Source organism: Malaclemys terrapin, chromosome 16, assembly GCF_027887155.1.
Source record: "Malaclemys terrapin pileata isolate rMalTer1 chromosome 16, rMalTer1.hap1, whole genome shotgun sequence".
NCBI lineage: Eukaryota > Metazoa > Chordata > Testudines > Emydidae > Malaclemys > Malaclemys terrapin.
In genome coordinates this window covers 12,049,706-12,065,054 of record NC_071520.1, presented here as the reverse complement: position 1 = coordinate 12,065,054, position 15,349 = coordinate 12,049,706, and the positions used below count along the sequence as shown (strand labels likewise).

At 40.7% G+C, this 15,349-nt stretch overlaps 1 protein-coding gene across 7 annotated transcripts in view; it reads right to left on the bottom strand.

Annotated features, from left to right (window-relative positions):
* Nucleotides 1-6,484: 6,484 nt before the first annotated feature.
* Nucleotides 6,485-15,349, bottom strand: part of SLC5A1 (solute carrier family 5 member 1) — a 65,759-nt gene continuing 56,894 nt past the window's right edge. For all 7 annotated transcript variants that reach the window (XM_054006833.1, XM_054006834.1, XM_054006835.1 and 4 more), the window contains exons 13-15: nt 12,630-12,845; nt 11,329-11,431; nt 6,485-8,833 (exon numbers count right to left, since the gene is read on the bottom strand). In XM_054006833.1, the coding sequence (XP_053862808.1) occupies nt 8,616-8,833; nt 11,329-11,431; nt 12,630-12,845 (537 nt within the window). In that variant the 3' untranslated portion in view covers nt 6,485-8,615. The remainder of the gene's footprint in view (nt 8,834-11,328; nt 11,432-12,629; nt 12,846-15,349) is intronic.

Below are 15,349 nucleotides of genomic sequence, written 5' to 3'. Positions count from 1 at the left end.
TCATAATCAGTTCATGAGAGTTGGCCTCACTGCTACATTGCCTTCCCCTGGCTGCTCAAAGGGTATGCCATTTACCCCCTCCCTCTCCCCACTGCTCCCAGGATAGGGGGAGCCACCATTCCATCAGTTCTATAACTCTCATGCCCATCACTGTCCTCTGTTTCCCGCTCATCCTTCCTCCAGCCCCCAATGCTCCCAGCCCCCCCATTCTCCTGCAACCACTAAATCTACCTCCCTCTCCCCAGCTATCTTTCACAGTATCCCTGTTGCTTCTCACAGCTCCTTTGCCCTGTCTAGCCCCTGTATGATAGAATGGCAGTCATTTTTCCTGAGGGCTGGCTTCGGCCTCCCTGAAAACAGTGAGCAGTGGCAGCCATTACTGAGGGCAGCCTCTCTTCCATATGCAGATAAACTGTTGGGAAATGGCGACCATCTTGCTGGCTTCAGCCCCATTGACAGTAACAGAAGATGGTGGCCATTTTGAATGAGTGAAAATCCATGAGTTGGCACCTTTCATCATCATGTTTTCCTCAGGTTAAAAAAAAAATCGCATGATAAAATCATGAGAGTTAGCAATATTGGGGATATTCTGTTGAAAGCAACTGCAGAGAGACACATTCCTGCAGCAGCGAGGTGTTAACTATAGCGGCCTGTCATGGGCAATCTTAATTCTGGCATTAGGTAACTTTCCAGATTTGACATCGCAACCTTAATCTTCTTTTCATTTGTTTTTAATGTAATCTCATGACATTTGCCTTGGCTTCTGTGGTAGGGTTGCTAACAGTCCCTTCTTACAAGAGACGTCCCTTATTTTTTCATCTCTGTACAACAAGATTGGAAGTTGCTGAATGCTGCAAAAAGCAGCCAGGAATACCCCTGACAAATGTAGGTGAGTACACATAGTATTAGTATGAATACTAATCATAATAATACTAGGAGGAGAGGTGGAGCAGGGGTGCTGAGAAAAAGGTCCCTTATATTTGAAATACAATGTTGGCAAATCTATAAGCTTCGGTCTCTTTGCTCTTGAGTCCAGAGTTTCCCTATTGTGCTTGTCTTATCTTAATGATCAACTGAAATTTGGACTATAGCCACTGTTCTTTGACTCTGGAAAGATTATTGAAGAGGGTGAATTTTGAATATGGCTCTACCTCCTCCTGTAAACAGGAAGTCTTCAGTTTGGCATTGTCCTTTTGAATTGATTACATCATAGGCACTCCTGCTCTCACAATAATTTTAAGGAAGCCGTAGATGGATCTTACAGGTGATTAAATGCTTAAATGAATCTGGGGTATTTAATAACCATAAAAACCATTTATTGTTAGTAGATTTCAGTATTATAAAATGTTATTCAGAATATATGACCAGATTAAAAAAAATCCCTAAACCCACAATACATGTTGAAAACTTTTTGTCCCTTGAGATTGCTGGAAGATTCTGTACTGCCACCTTCTTACACATTCCATAAGTGTAATTTTGTGGGGTGAGAGTCAGGGTGAATAACTGTTTGAAATTGCCATCTATTTGGGATGATGCAACTGGACTCTTTAACCCCCTAATGCCCCTGTGTAGGGCAAGCCAGAATTTTACCCATATTGTCAATAAGAATTTTGGTGTCAGTCTTAAGGGGATAATGTTTAATTAGTAAACGTAACTGAAATCTTTCTCTTGTTGTATACCTAATATGCAGTATGACAAAGTCCATACTTGCCCAAGTATTTCTTCATCTTTACATTGCCATTCATTGACCGAAGTTGAATCCTTGCTTGTTTACTGTCATTTTGGGGAGGAATAAGTTTCTCAGACAAATCAAAATTCAAGAATACAGAATTCATACATGTTTAGTTTCAAGGTAAATTCTCATAAAATAGAAATGTTAGAAGTAGTAGTAAAATCCAGTAGGGTTTTTTTTTTTAAATTTATTTTCACTGACTTTATTGTACATGAACAAGAATAAAAACAGTGTAAAGACCAGAGGTATCCCCTCACTTTGTCTTGTTTATATTGCAAAAGTTAGTTACAATAGTTTAATTTCATTCAACTTTCTATCTAGTATCCTCTTTTTAACGAGTAATTTTAGCTCTGGATTAGTATATCTAGAAAAGCCTGTAATTTGTTTTTTAGCACATGAAGAATTTGACAGAATATTTAGAGAAGAATACAAGTATCTGTATTTTTATTTTTAATCATTTTTTCCTGACATGAAGTAGTCTGAATAGAATCAGACACAGATGACTGGATTCTGATATTTATAACTTTCAGCGATATTGCTGCTCTAATAGCACTGATTTTAAGATAAGGAAAGACTGCATGTATGTCCTTTCCTGAAGGTCGTATCTGCCTGCCTTCAGAAGGTGGGATCCCTGTTAGGGTGAAGTTTTTATCCCAGTCAGGATTTCACATTTAGGCCCTGATCCTGCACCATTAAAGTCAATGGGAACTTTGCTGGAGATCAAGTCTCACTGTCAGGTATTGACAGCGAAAGACCAATGTTGAGGTTTTCAAGCGAGATGTCCCACATGGTACTGCTAATACTATCAATAGGCTAACAGGGATGTCCTTTCTATTTCTGTATCTTGAAATTGGGTATCCCATGAACAAAATGGAAGATAAAGCTGTTTCTCTGAACTGAATGCATCTGCAGATCAATTACTATGTTGAGTAAATTTTTTTGTATTGCATCTAGATCTCCCAGTCATTGAGTCAAATACCAGATAATAATAAATGGAGATATCCCATCTCCTAGAACTGGAAGGGACCTTGAAAGGTCATTGAGTCCAGCCCCCTGCCTTCACTAGCAGGACCAAGTACTGATTTTGCCCCAGATCCCCAAGTGGCCCCCTCAAGGATTGAACTCACAACCCTTGGTTTAGCAGTCTAATGCTCAAACCACAGAGCTATCCCTCCTCCCAAACATTCACCACTGTAGCCAAGTCTATAGTAACAAGCATTAAATCCTGCAGCAGGTAGGGGCTAGCCTAGAGCTCTGAAAGATATGCTGGCTTTACCTATACAGTTAACATTACATAGCAGTTTTCACTTATCAGAATCTTCATGAGCTTCATGATAGCCACATGGCATCTGATAAGTAAGCTGGAGAAATGCTGGCTTGGTAAAACTACCATTAAGTGGATACATAATTGGTTAAACAACCACAAACAAAGAGTAGCTATTAATAGAATGATGTCAGATTGGAGGGAGGTCTCAAATGGGGGTGCACGGGGATGTTCTGGGTCCAGTATTATTTAACATCTTTATTGATGACCTGGATGTTGAAGAGAGAATATACTGATCAAATTTGCAGATGACACAAAGCTAGGGGGTGTTACAAACACTTTGGAGGATAGAGTTAACATTCAAAGGGATCTTGATAAATTGGAGAACTGGGCTATAGACAACAAAATGAAATTCAGCAAAGACAAATGTAAGGTGCTACCACATGTACAAATACCAAATGGGGGAAACTGGTTTGGTAGCAGCACTGCTGAGCAGGATCTGAGAGTTGTGGTGGCTCACAATCTTAACATGAGTCAACAATAAAATGCTGTTACAAAAAAACCAAATGCAATTTGGTTTATTTAACAGAGGCATAGCATGCAAGTCACGGGAGATGACCAGCACCAAGTAGAGCGGTGCTGTTAGGCCTCAGCTGGAGTACTGCGTCCAATTCTGCTCACCAACGTATAGAAAGGAAGTAGAGAAATTGGAAAGAATCTAGAGGCGAGCGACAAAGGTGAGCCAAAGGGATGGAATGCAAGCCATATGAGCAATGAAGACTAAAGGAATTAGATATGTTTAGTTTGGAAAAGAGGAGATTAAGGGGAAGGACACAGTAGTGGTCTTCAAATACTTGAAAGGCTGCCACAAAAAGGATGGAGAAAAGTTGTTCTCTTGCCACAGAGGGCAGAACAAGAGGCAATGGGTTCAAATTATAGCATAGCAGATTAAATCTCAGGGAAAACTTCCTAACTGTAAGAATAGTAGGACAATGGAATAAACTGCCCAGGGAGGGGGTGGAAGCTTCTTCACTGGAGGTTTACAAAAGGAGGCTGGATAGCCATCTGTTTTGGATGGTTTAGACCCAACAAACTCTGCATCTTGACAGGGGATTAGACTAGATGATGCTTGCCGTCCCTTCTAGTGCTATGATTCTCTGATTTTATAGAAACATGAGCCCTAACTCTTTCAGAGGAAAATATCTGTGAACAGAGATTGTAGAAAATAAGGCAAAGAAATGTAATTCTTTGTAAAGCACCCAGCCTTCAACTTTGATTTATGGAAACATTTTGGAGAACATTGTAAAAAAAATCTGTAAATTCTAATTTATGTTTTTCCCCTTATTTACTAATGAAGACAAATGTCTGAAGTCAAAATCCTTATCCCTAAGGAACAACTACAGCCATTCAGCACAACCCAATAGTCTGTCACAAGATAGTAATAATTTACTACATTTTAAAGCTTATTCATGGTATTTTCTTTTTTAAAACCATCCTTAAGTTTTATATTTATTTAATAGTACACAAAGTGACCCTGATTCTGCAGCTGTTTCAAGCACATGTACAAACAGAAAAAACTCCCAAACTAGACGTAGCACATATTACTGAGAAATAAATACACAGTGAAGATCAATAAAGTGTGAGTATTTGACAAACTGTCATTTGCGACCAATAAGAAAACAGTGTGCATCTCCATTAGGGACAGAGGAGATATAGCGGTAAACTTAGCTCTCAAAATAATCCTCTGTGGGGTTTTTTTTTTCCAATAGGCACTCATAGAAAAAATATCAGATTTCTCAAAGTTCAGTTCCATTTATAGCATTTTCAAGTGGTAGTTCCATGGTCAGGTAGCAGCTGTAGAACATAGCTATAATTTGAGTAGCCAGCAATGAGATATTTGGCCCCCATATTACTTCCTTTCCAGTATCAACTGGAATAAGAGATCAGTAATAAAGAAAAAGAAAACAAATATTCAGCCATTGGATTTCTCTTAATTGTACTTTGGGCAGGAAGTCATGTTTTAAATCTTATTCAGTAAAAGCAGGCTGACTTCAGACTCTAGAACAAGTAACATTTTTGTCTGTAGCTCACTCACAGCTGTGCAATAAACAGCATGACATCAGTATCTTTTGCTTTGAATTCAGGGCTTGATGCAAGATAAATGTGTGTCTTCTTTGGCTTGAACTTCTATCCCCAAAGTTCATTGCCTGTACTCAGTCAGGATAACCACCCAGAGCTTTTTATTTATTTATTTTCAGTGGGCTGCATACCTGTTGATTTCACATCTCTATTGACTTAGTATGTCCATTGTTTTAGCTTATAATACTTAATTTACATCTTGACAGAGACAGGTGAATAAACATCTACTGTCTCACAGGATTTGCCCTAACTTAGTAATTCTATGAATGAAAGATCAGACTTGCCTGACAGCATTTTTTCTTTTTAAATCAATATTGCTTATGGCTCAGATATTTACATATTTTTCACTACATAGTGGTTCTTTTATATCACTAGAAATGAATGTAGATTTGCAGAGCTATTTTATGGGAAATGTATACATCTAGATATGAAAACATGACAGACTATGTTAAGCTGTCCCAAAAAGTCTCTTGCTATTTGATAATATCATGTCATGAGGGTGCCCAGATGTGTTTTTTTTTTTAAGTAACTCCACTGACCTCAGAAATTCCAGATTTACAATGATGTGAGACCAGAATCTGCCACCCCCATCGCTACAGGAACAGGGATGTTCAATTTCTGTGCACATTAGTCCTTGGCTTTGTCTATTGATATGCCGCAGTTTAATAGCACCTATGGGATGCAGATAGTAGTCTACTAGAAATTGGACTGAAATCACCAACTCAATTCATAAAACTGACATCAGATAGTAACATTTACCAACTGACAATGGAACTGAACTGGTGACCTAGAGGTGAAAGGCTCCGTGTCCCAGCACCAATCCACTGAGCCATACAGTACTGCAATTTCACAGGCAGCTTTCAATAGAAATCCTACAGAGCAAGACAACTTGCCTTAAGGAGCAGTCAGCTTTTTCTGTGGTTGTGAACCCTGGACTCTACCAGCTCTAGTTTTCAAATGTCTCTCTCTGCACTTCCCAGACTGTGATTTCAAAAAGCTTTATTATTCAGCCTGCATGGAGAATGGAGCAAACAAGCAGCAACGAGCCTGACTACAAAGAGTATCCAACAAGGGGGTCATGCCATGGTATAGGCTTCTCAGCTGGTTGGGGAAATCATGTGTGTTATTTTTGCTTTTATACAAATGGTCTCATCATTTCAGTGTTTTCAGTTTAGTTACAAACTGTAGCTAAGAAGGAGCTGCATCATCCACAAGAAGGGCTCATTTACCAATTTCTCATCTGCTACAGCAACCCAGAGCCATCAGAAGAACAGCTGTAGACCCGGAGCAAAGTACAGCCATTTCTCAGATATGCAAATGATCAAGATTGAAGACATTTGATTTCAGCATTTGATCAAGAAACTTTTTTTATATTTTACATTTTCCATCATGTTATACAAAGAACTCTTTACTTTCTGGTCCCCAAACACAATTAGAAAATTTTTAATACATACATACAACCTTCATAGTTAATGAAATATAATGAATTCCATAACATAATACAGTGATGACTGTTGAGCAGCAGGGAGCATCTTTATTTATTGTAAGACCATTGGCATTAGGATTCAGATTGTATTGATGATTTGGCACTATGCAGTACATGTCAGGATACTGCAGGGAAATAGAACATTATACTGAAGATCCTAGTGCAGCTAGATGCAGTAAGAGGACAGCACATTTTGCTATGGACTCATCTGAATATGCTGTCAGAAGACAGTGTATCATGAAAGTAATAGGGATTTACAGGAGTGCAGCATGCTTCAGAAAGACTGTATTGGTTTGCTTGTTTCATGTTGCAGCACAGTGCAGTGTGCTGTAGAATACTGCAGGAAGATTAGATGCATGTTGCACTGAATTGGGACATTGCAGGAAGCTGTGGTACACAAGGCAAAAAGGATTGTAATACAGATTAGCTGCAGCAACTGGGAATTTCCGATGTGCCTTCTCTGTGTCTATGCCTCTTTGGGAAGATGAATTAGGTGGTAAAAAGTTCTGGTTTCACTTTTCAGCCTGGAACTGAAGTATCACACATCATCTCTCCATTGCTTCTTATTAGTCTCTGAGACCCAAGCTATGGTCATTGCCTAGAGTTGCCAACTCTGACTGAAGCTATTCTGGGAGATATTTTTTTCCAACATGTCAATGTCATTTTCTTAAAATATCCTATTAAAATCTCCTGATTCCTTCTAGTAGTCACCGGGAGATTGATGCCAATTCTGGAAGACTCCAAGCCAAACATGGAGGGTTGGCAACCCTGTCATTGCCTCATCAAGGTCTCAGCCTGATTTCACGCTCCCAAACAAGATGAAGACAATTGGAATGGTTTAGATGATGTCAGAGCAGTGACTGTTTTCCTTGGGGAAACTATAGTGTAACAGTCTTACTTCATGGCATGAATGAAATTTCTTAACGAAACTGTCAGAGAAGGAAGATTCATAATTTGGCAGGAAAAATACTGTAATGTCTTAGTGTACTTGGAAGCAAGACACAAAGCCAGAATTACCAGGTAGTAAATCCACTAATTAAGATGGGGAACTAAGAGAACACTAGTGCCTTCCTTATAAAATGGAGGACCACAATAAAATAAATGGAGTCTAATTTTGACACATCATGCTAGGGAATCAAAACGACCATGAATATATTTTTATAAATAAAGCTTTCACATTCAAACAGATTCATATTAAATGCTCAGATTGCATTGGAACCTTTAAAGCTAATCTTGAAGAGTCAGGCATAATCACAACTCTTATTAGGGCTGGTCAGACTTAGTTTGCCTAATTTCAAACCCACTCAAATAGCACAAGTTAAATTCAGATGGTACTGGGGTTCATATTCCACTTAGAAGAAAGAGTGATAAAAGAGGAGAGAAGAAAAAATCCACTAAAAACAGTGTAATGTATGGAACAGAGAATGGAAAGAGAAAAGGGCTATTAAAAATAGCTATAGTATCAAAGGAATACATCAATAAAATGTCATCCAGGGGAACTCACCTAAGGCTGCCTTCATTTTGAGGGAATTAATTTATCCTAAATCCATAGCACAGCCCTTCATATAGCTGAACTTAAAAAAAAAATCACCTTGAAAATTTCTGTGCCATTTTCCCAAAAGTCCCCCCAAATAGTTCACAAAATCATGAACTCCATGCAGCTCATCCAGCCCTGGTTCTCATATTCTGAAATTGAGCTGTGAAATGTATTTCGTAAGAAGAGAGATTTACTAAATTCTCCCTGATGTACTGGATTGAAATTCTACCCTTTGGACTTTAGTACTCCTGCTCTTTAGCCAAAAGATGTTTAATTACCACTATATAACCAATGAATAAATCAACGTATTCATACCATCTCATTGTACAAATCTCATAAGTATATCTAACTGTATAATTTAGAAAACATCATTTCTTTTGAAGAATACAGTGCAATTTCAAAAGGAAAAGGGACTAGAGTTAGACCTTCATGTAAACTCTGGAGTGTGAGATGAGATTTATGCAAAGAAGGCATGACAGAATACAGCCACAGTCAGTAGAATGACGCCGTTTATGTTCACAACATTTCTCCAGATTGGCTTCTCGGAAGTGTCAGTCAGTTTCTTCTCTATCGCTTCCTGCTCCTCTTTGCTCAATTTGGGAGCTTTTTTCTGATTTAAGCCACAGAACCAGTTGTAGGCCTTCTTACAGCATCCTTGCTCTTCATCACCTTGTTCTGTAATAGAAAAAATAGCACAGTGGTCAAGTAACGTGGTGTGTGGGGCTCCATAAGACTGGCATTAAAACAAGCTCTCAGTGATACAGAGTATTCTTTAGAGCACTGTTTTTCAAATGCAGCCACTACGGCCTTTTCTTGCAGCCACAGCCTCCTGTGCTGTGATTGGGGGGGGGGGTGCACTAAGCAGTGGCCCCTCACAGTGGTTGGGCCCTGCCCCCCAAACCCCAGAGACCCAAATGCTGGAGGTGCTGACAGCTGGTGAATTCCCCACTTTCTCGGGGGGTAAGGGAGGCAGGCTTTGGCTACGGGGCTTCGTGCTCCATGCACGCGGTGGCAGGCTCTGGTTCCAGTCTCCAGAACCAGACTCACCACCCCCACCATTGTCCTTGGGCCCCACTGCCTCCCTGCCCACCTCCCCATCCAGGGCTTAATTTGTCCCAGGGCTTATAGGGGCTGAGTAAGTCTGCTGTGAAAAGTGATATTAACAAACATACAAATATCACTTTTCACAGCAGAAGACTTACCAGCACAACCAAAAAAGCAAAAGAAACAACAACAACAAAGACAAGAACACGCAAAGCGCCTTATTTGTGTTTCTATTCTGTTTAGGTCCAGTAAAGAATACAGACAACTGTAAATTATTTTATTACTGAGTCTGAAAAAAAAAAAACCTACATAAATAAAATACAATGATTTGGACATGAATATGTGCATATTTGTTTGTTTTTCCTAAAGTTAATTAAATATTTTAGGAAAAATTGTCAGCACGGCCACCAGCAAGAATTGGTGGCCGCACTCTGAGGCCACCAAAAAAATTGTTGTGAGAACCCCTGCTTTAGAGCCTCTTGTAATTGAAATAACAGCTCCAATTTGTGATCTTAATGATGAAAAATGCTTAAGGAGAGATGGGGGTGTAGGATCAGATGAACATTATAATTCCAAATGCAAAGTAAGTGATTTATGATCATCAAATAGCTCTGTAGCTATTGCTAATAATTTTGAACCCCACAAACCCCTGTGCTTTCCAGTTCACTAATTGTATGTTCTCAGTTTGCAGTGATATAGCTGAAAATACTGGTAGCTCACAAATGCTAGAAATCACTACATTGATTCATGCACGTTATAAATACTTAAACATACAGGATTGAAAAGTATTGGGTACAGAGTAATAGGCCAGATCTTCACCTCCTGGCCCTCTCCAACTACACCTCCTTATGTAAAAAGAAGAACAGGAGTACTTGTGGCACCTTAGAGACTAACAAATTTATAATGATGTCCATCTGCTTGCATTTGGAAAAGGTGCCACAAGTACTCCTGTTCTTCTTTTTGCGGATACAGACTAACACGGCTGTTACTCTGAAACCTCCTTATGTGTTGTGCTGCTTTGGAGTTGTGGAGAGAGGAAGGGACCACAGGGAGCCATTTGGGGCTCCCTGGGTCAAGGCTGCACAAGGACAGCTCTAATTTACACCGGTGAACAATCTGGCCACAGGAAAGGTCCACTCTGCCACATCCACTCTCCTTCCTCATTATGCCTTGCCTCCAACTTGCTCCCTCTTTCCCTAGCATGGGGTAAGGTTAGGGAGGGCAGCTGTGTAGGAGGCAGCTCCAACTTTCTGCTTGCAGAAAGATCCCCTGCCGGGGGGATTCTCCACCAGCTATCTCTGTCTGATTTAAGGCAACTTTCCCCTGCTTACATGGTGCGCACAGTCCTTAGAGGATAAAGACACCAGCCATGTCTCTTCAACCTGAGATTGAGAAGTAGGTCACTGATTTGTGAAGGGTTTATCTCTGCTTGATCGAATGTTTTTTTTGTATTATTGACAAAGTCCTGGCTGGGATGATTTAGTTGGGGATTGGTCTTGCTTTGAGCAGGAGGTTGGACTAGATAACCCTCTGAGGTCCCTTCCAACCCTGATATTCTATGATTCTTTTTTATTAAATGGCTGAATTCACCGATACTTTTAACCTTGTGGAAGTGAGCTTTGTGTCAGAGCCTGGAGCCAGGCAGAGTTTTCTGTAAATTTCCCAATGCAGTTCTGGCAAAACACCTTCACCCTGCTGTGCACCACCTTCACTGTTCCAAAACCTAACCCCTACACACCACTTCCCAATGCATCTTCATTCTGTCCTTTAAAGTGTAAGGCCCACACACAACTCTTGCAACCACATCGCTCCTGAGCTGTACCACCCCAGTTTGTTCTAGCCCTGGGCTTCTCACCTAATTACATGAAGGCTTTTGTGCTGTGCACAAAAATCAACTGGAACTAGATTGTCATTGTGTAATTAATTTCACTCACAATCTACACCAGACCCAGTTAATGGACAGTGGTGAAAAATGTGTGCATTAACTTTGCCTACTAGCCCTTTAGCATCTGAGTTTTCATGAGAGTACAGGGCACTTTCACTGTTTCTTCAGAACTGAAGTTGGGAACCTCAAATACACGGATGGCTTCCACAGATCTTAAAAGAGAATGTTATTCAGAAATCACCTGATACATCATCATTGCTCTCAGGTTCCTCAATCTTCTCATTTGCATCCAGGTCAATACGTTCCTCCTTGTTGTTCCTCAGAGACCAGCACAAGCGGTAAAGCTGCCATTAAACAAAATGAGTTTACAATGTTGCAAGCCTTAGAATGTGGAGATCAGCACGTTGAGATCAGTATAGGATTTGGGGGTCTCATGAATGTTTGCTAAATAATATTCAGGGATTATTAGGGATCTCATAAGACTGGGACAGATAGCGTAGGAGACTACTCCTCTTTCCCTTTCTTAACACCTTCATCCCTTAAATCTTTGCTACAACGCACAATATGGACCACCTATTGTGTGTCTCTCTCAGAAATCAAATTCCCTTCTTATTGTGTATTTTTGCGCTACAGTAGAACCTCAGCATTACGAACACCTCAGGAATGGAGGTCGTTCGTAACTCTGAAATGTTTGTAATTCTGAACAAAATGTTATGGTTGTTCTTTAAAAAGTTTACAAATGAACATTGACTTAATACAGCTTTGAAACTTTACTGAACAGAAGAAAAATGCTTTTAACCATCTTAATTTAAATGAAACCTAAGCAAAGAAACAGTTTTGTTACCTTGTCAAATCTTTTTTTTAAAAACTCTCTAAGAAGTTTACATTGAATACAGTACAGTACTTCATTGCCTTTTTTTTTTTTTTCTTCTCTTTGCTGCTGCCATATTGCATACATCCCGTTCCAAATGAGGTGTGTGGTTGACTGGTCAATTCATAACTCTGGTGTTCGTAACACTGAGGTTCCACTGTATATAATGTCTTCAAGGTGTTAGTAGTTACAGAAAGAACAGGAGTACTTGTGGCACCTTAGAGACTAACAAATTTATTTGAGCATAAGCTTTCGTGGGCTACAGCCCACTTCTTTGGATGCTGTAGCCCACGAAAGCTTATGCTCTAATAAATTTGTTAGTCTCTAAGGTGCCACAAGTACTCCTGTTCTTTTTGCGGATACAGACTAACACGGCTGCTACTCTGAAACCAGTAGTTACAGAGTACTCTCCAAAACATTTGTTTTCCTAGCAGAGCATGCTTCATTTCCAGAGATATCTGGAGCAAGGAATAATTTGAGGAAGATGCAAAACGTTTCTCTGAACCCAGTTAACTGGAAGGATCCTATATAATTTGTATAATGTAAAATTCCAGGGTAGAATATACTTAATGCTACTTTCAGTGTAAATTAAAGTGATCAGTTTCATAGATCTCCTGTATCTCAGGGAGCAGGAGAGCAAGTGAAAGAGCAAGAGAGAAAGTGATACTCACATGTACATCAGGAATGGGTTTAGTTATCAGTGAGACGCCCAAGATGATGATGGTGCAGATCCCAAAAAGGATTATAGCAAAGTACAGATAGTGAATTCCACAAATGATCTTTGGACAATTGCTGGGGTTTACACAGCTTCCAGTTCCATAGGAAAACTCTGCAATCATTCGAGACAGCCCAATGAGCAGCCCAATGACCAAGCCCCAGAAGGCACCCTGCAAAAGAAAGTGACAGGCAGATTTATCAGAAAGCTGTTGTATGTAAATACGTATGTAAATACATTGCTTTCTTTAACCTACTAATGTCAATGCAATGTGCACTACTGCCAGTGGACACGTGAGCAACCTACATCACCCAGGGATTAAGAACAGAGAGACATAAGCCTTCTTATTAACCAGAAGCAAACCAGTTATTAAATTGAACTCCTAGTGTAAACGCACATCATGTACAGGAAATCAAGAGAATCTCCAAAAGCCTTTGAAAAGGTCAAAGTGCTTTTCCTGGCTTTACAAATAGTTCTTTTCTTTATATAACCGCACCTTAGAACCCCGCCTCCCTCCCCTACAAATGTAGGGTGACTGTAGGGTGGCTTGGGAGTATTAGCCTGTACATGCTACTATGTTATTGAAGGTTTGCTCATGAGTGCTGGGTTACTAGCAAGGGTTTTTTAAAAAGAATAGCAGCACTGCAGTGTTTGTTTTGAAAATAAATTATTTCTCAAGAATTACATGAAGTTTGCACTCAGATATTAGAAGAAGAGGCTCTGCAACCTTGACATGTCTCAATAAAATTGCTAGGAATGCCCTGTCCCAGCTCTGCATGAGATTCTTTGGCCTGTGATATGAAGGAGGTTAGACTAGATGATCACAAAGTTCCTTTCTGGCCTTAAAAATCTATTAAATCATTACAATCCTCTGCCCCCACAGCACAGCTCATTCAAGCTGTTTTTGAAGTTTGCAGAATGTCAGATGAGCTTCTAGCATTTTAGATCCTTATCTGAACCAAACCTTTGAAGAGAAGGTTACTCATGCTATGCAGTAACTGAGGTTTTTCAAGATGTGTTTCCCTACGGGTGCTCCACTTTAGGTGCGGTAGTGTCTCTGCACCTGGGATTGGAGATCTTCAGTAGCAGGGCCCGTTAGGCCGCACATGCACTCCTCCCCGTTTCGTTCCGAGAGTGGCGTTTATATAGCGCTATGTGGTCCAACCGCTGTCAGTTCCTTTTCTACCGTAGAGTCAATGTTTGAACCCTGAAGCAGAGGGGAGGAGGGCGAGTAGTGCAGCACCCATAGGACACACATCTCAAATAATCTCAGTTACTGCATAGGGTGAGTAACTTTCTCTTCTTCAAGTAGTGTCGGTATGGGTGCTCCACTGTAGGTGACTGTAGAGCAGTGCCCCTAGTTGGAAGGCTGGGAATGATCTCTACCGAGGACAGGTCTGTGTGTCCTAGTAGGACACCTGATGCTGCGTTGTGGGTGATCACGTAATGATGACTGAAGGGGTCTGTGGACACCCAGGTGGCTGCTTTACAAATGTCAGTAATCAGCACAGTATTCAGGAAAGCTATTGATGTGGAGATCAATTGAGTGCCAGATGGGAGCTGAAGTTTGTGATGTTGATAGCAAAGGTGGATGCACCCCGAGATCTATTTCAAAAGATGTTTGGATACGGCTGAACCTTTTGATCTTTCAGCGATAGAGAGGAATAAATATGGCCATTGTCTGAACAATTTGGTTCTGTCAAGGTAGAAGGCTAGTGCCCGTCTGACATCTGACCTCGGGCTGATTGCCATGTGGCTCAGGGAAGGAGGAGGGAAGGTGGATAGGTTGGTTTGGATGGAATGAGGGTGGTACCTTGGGTAAGGACTACTGGTGAGGTGATAACGTGACCTTATCTTTATACAAGATTGTGTACGGGAGGGTATGCCAACAGGGCACCAATTTCGCCTACCCGTCAGGCAGATGTAATCACTATGAGAAACACAGTTTTCATGGATAGGTGCATGTAGGAGCAGGACACCATTGGTTCAACTGGGGGCTGGTGATACAGCGTAGAACGAGGCTGAGATCCCAAGGTGGAACGGGGTCTCATACTTCAGGGTAAAGGTTTTGGAGACCTTTAAGGTCTTTTTGTCATTGGGTGGGTAAATACCAACTGCCCTTTATCTTGGAGTGGAATGCAGTAATGACGGCCAGATGTATGCAAATGGATCTTGTGGATAGCCCCGATCTCTTGAGTTCCAGGATGTAATCCAGAATGACTGGTAAAGAAGTGGTAACTGATGGGATGTGTTTGGTGTTGCACTACATCCAGAACTTTTTCCATTTCTGTAGGTACGTATATCCAGTTGTCGAATATCTGCTATTTAAAAGAATCTCCTTTACGCCTTCCAAACAGGTCACCTTCGGATCCTGGAACCATGAAGGAGCCAGGCCTTCAAATGGAGAAGTTCTAGATTTGGATGGAGAATCTGGCCTGTCTCCTGAGAGAAGAGGTGTGGTGTTGACTGCAGGGTAATCAGTAGACAGACTGCCATGCACAAGAGGTTAGGATACCATATCTGTCATGGCATGGGGCTCTGAGGAAGACCCTCGCTCATTCCACTTGTATCTTGTTGAGCACTTTGAATGGTAGGGGAAAGGGTGGGAAAGCATAGAGGAGGGGTGCATCCCACAAAATGTGAAAGGCATCCCCCAGAGATTGGTGACCTAGACCT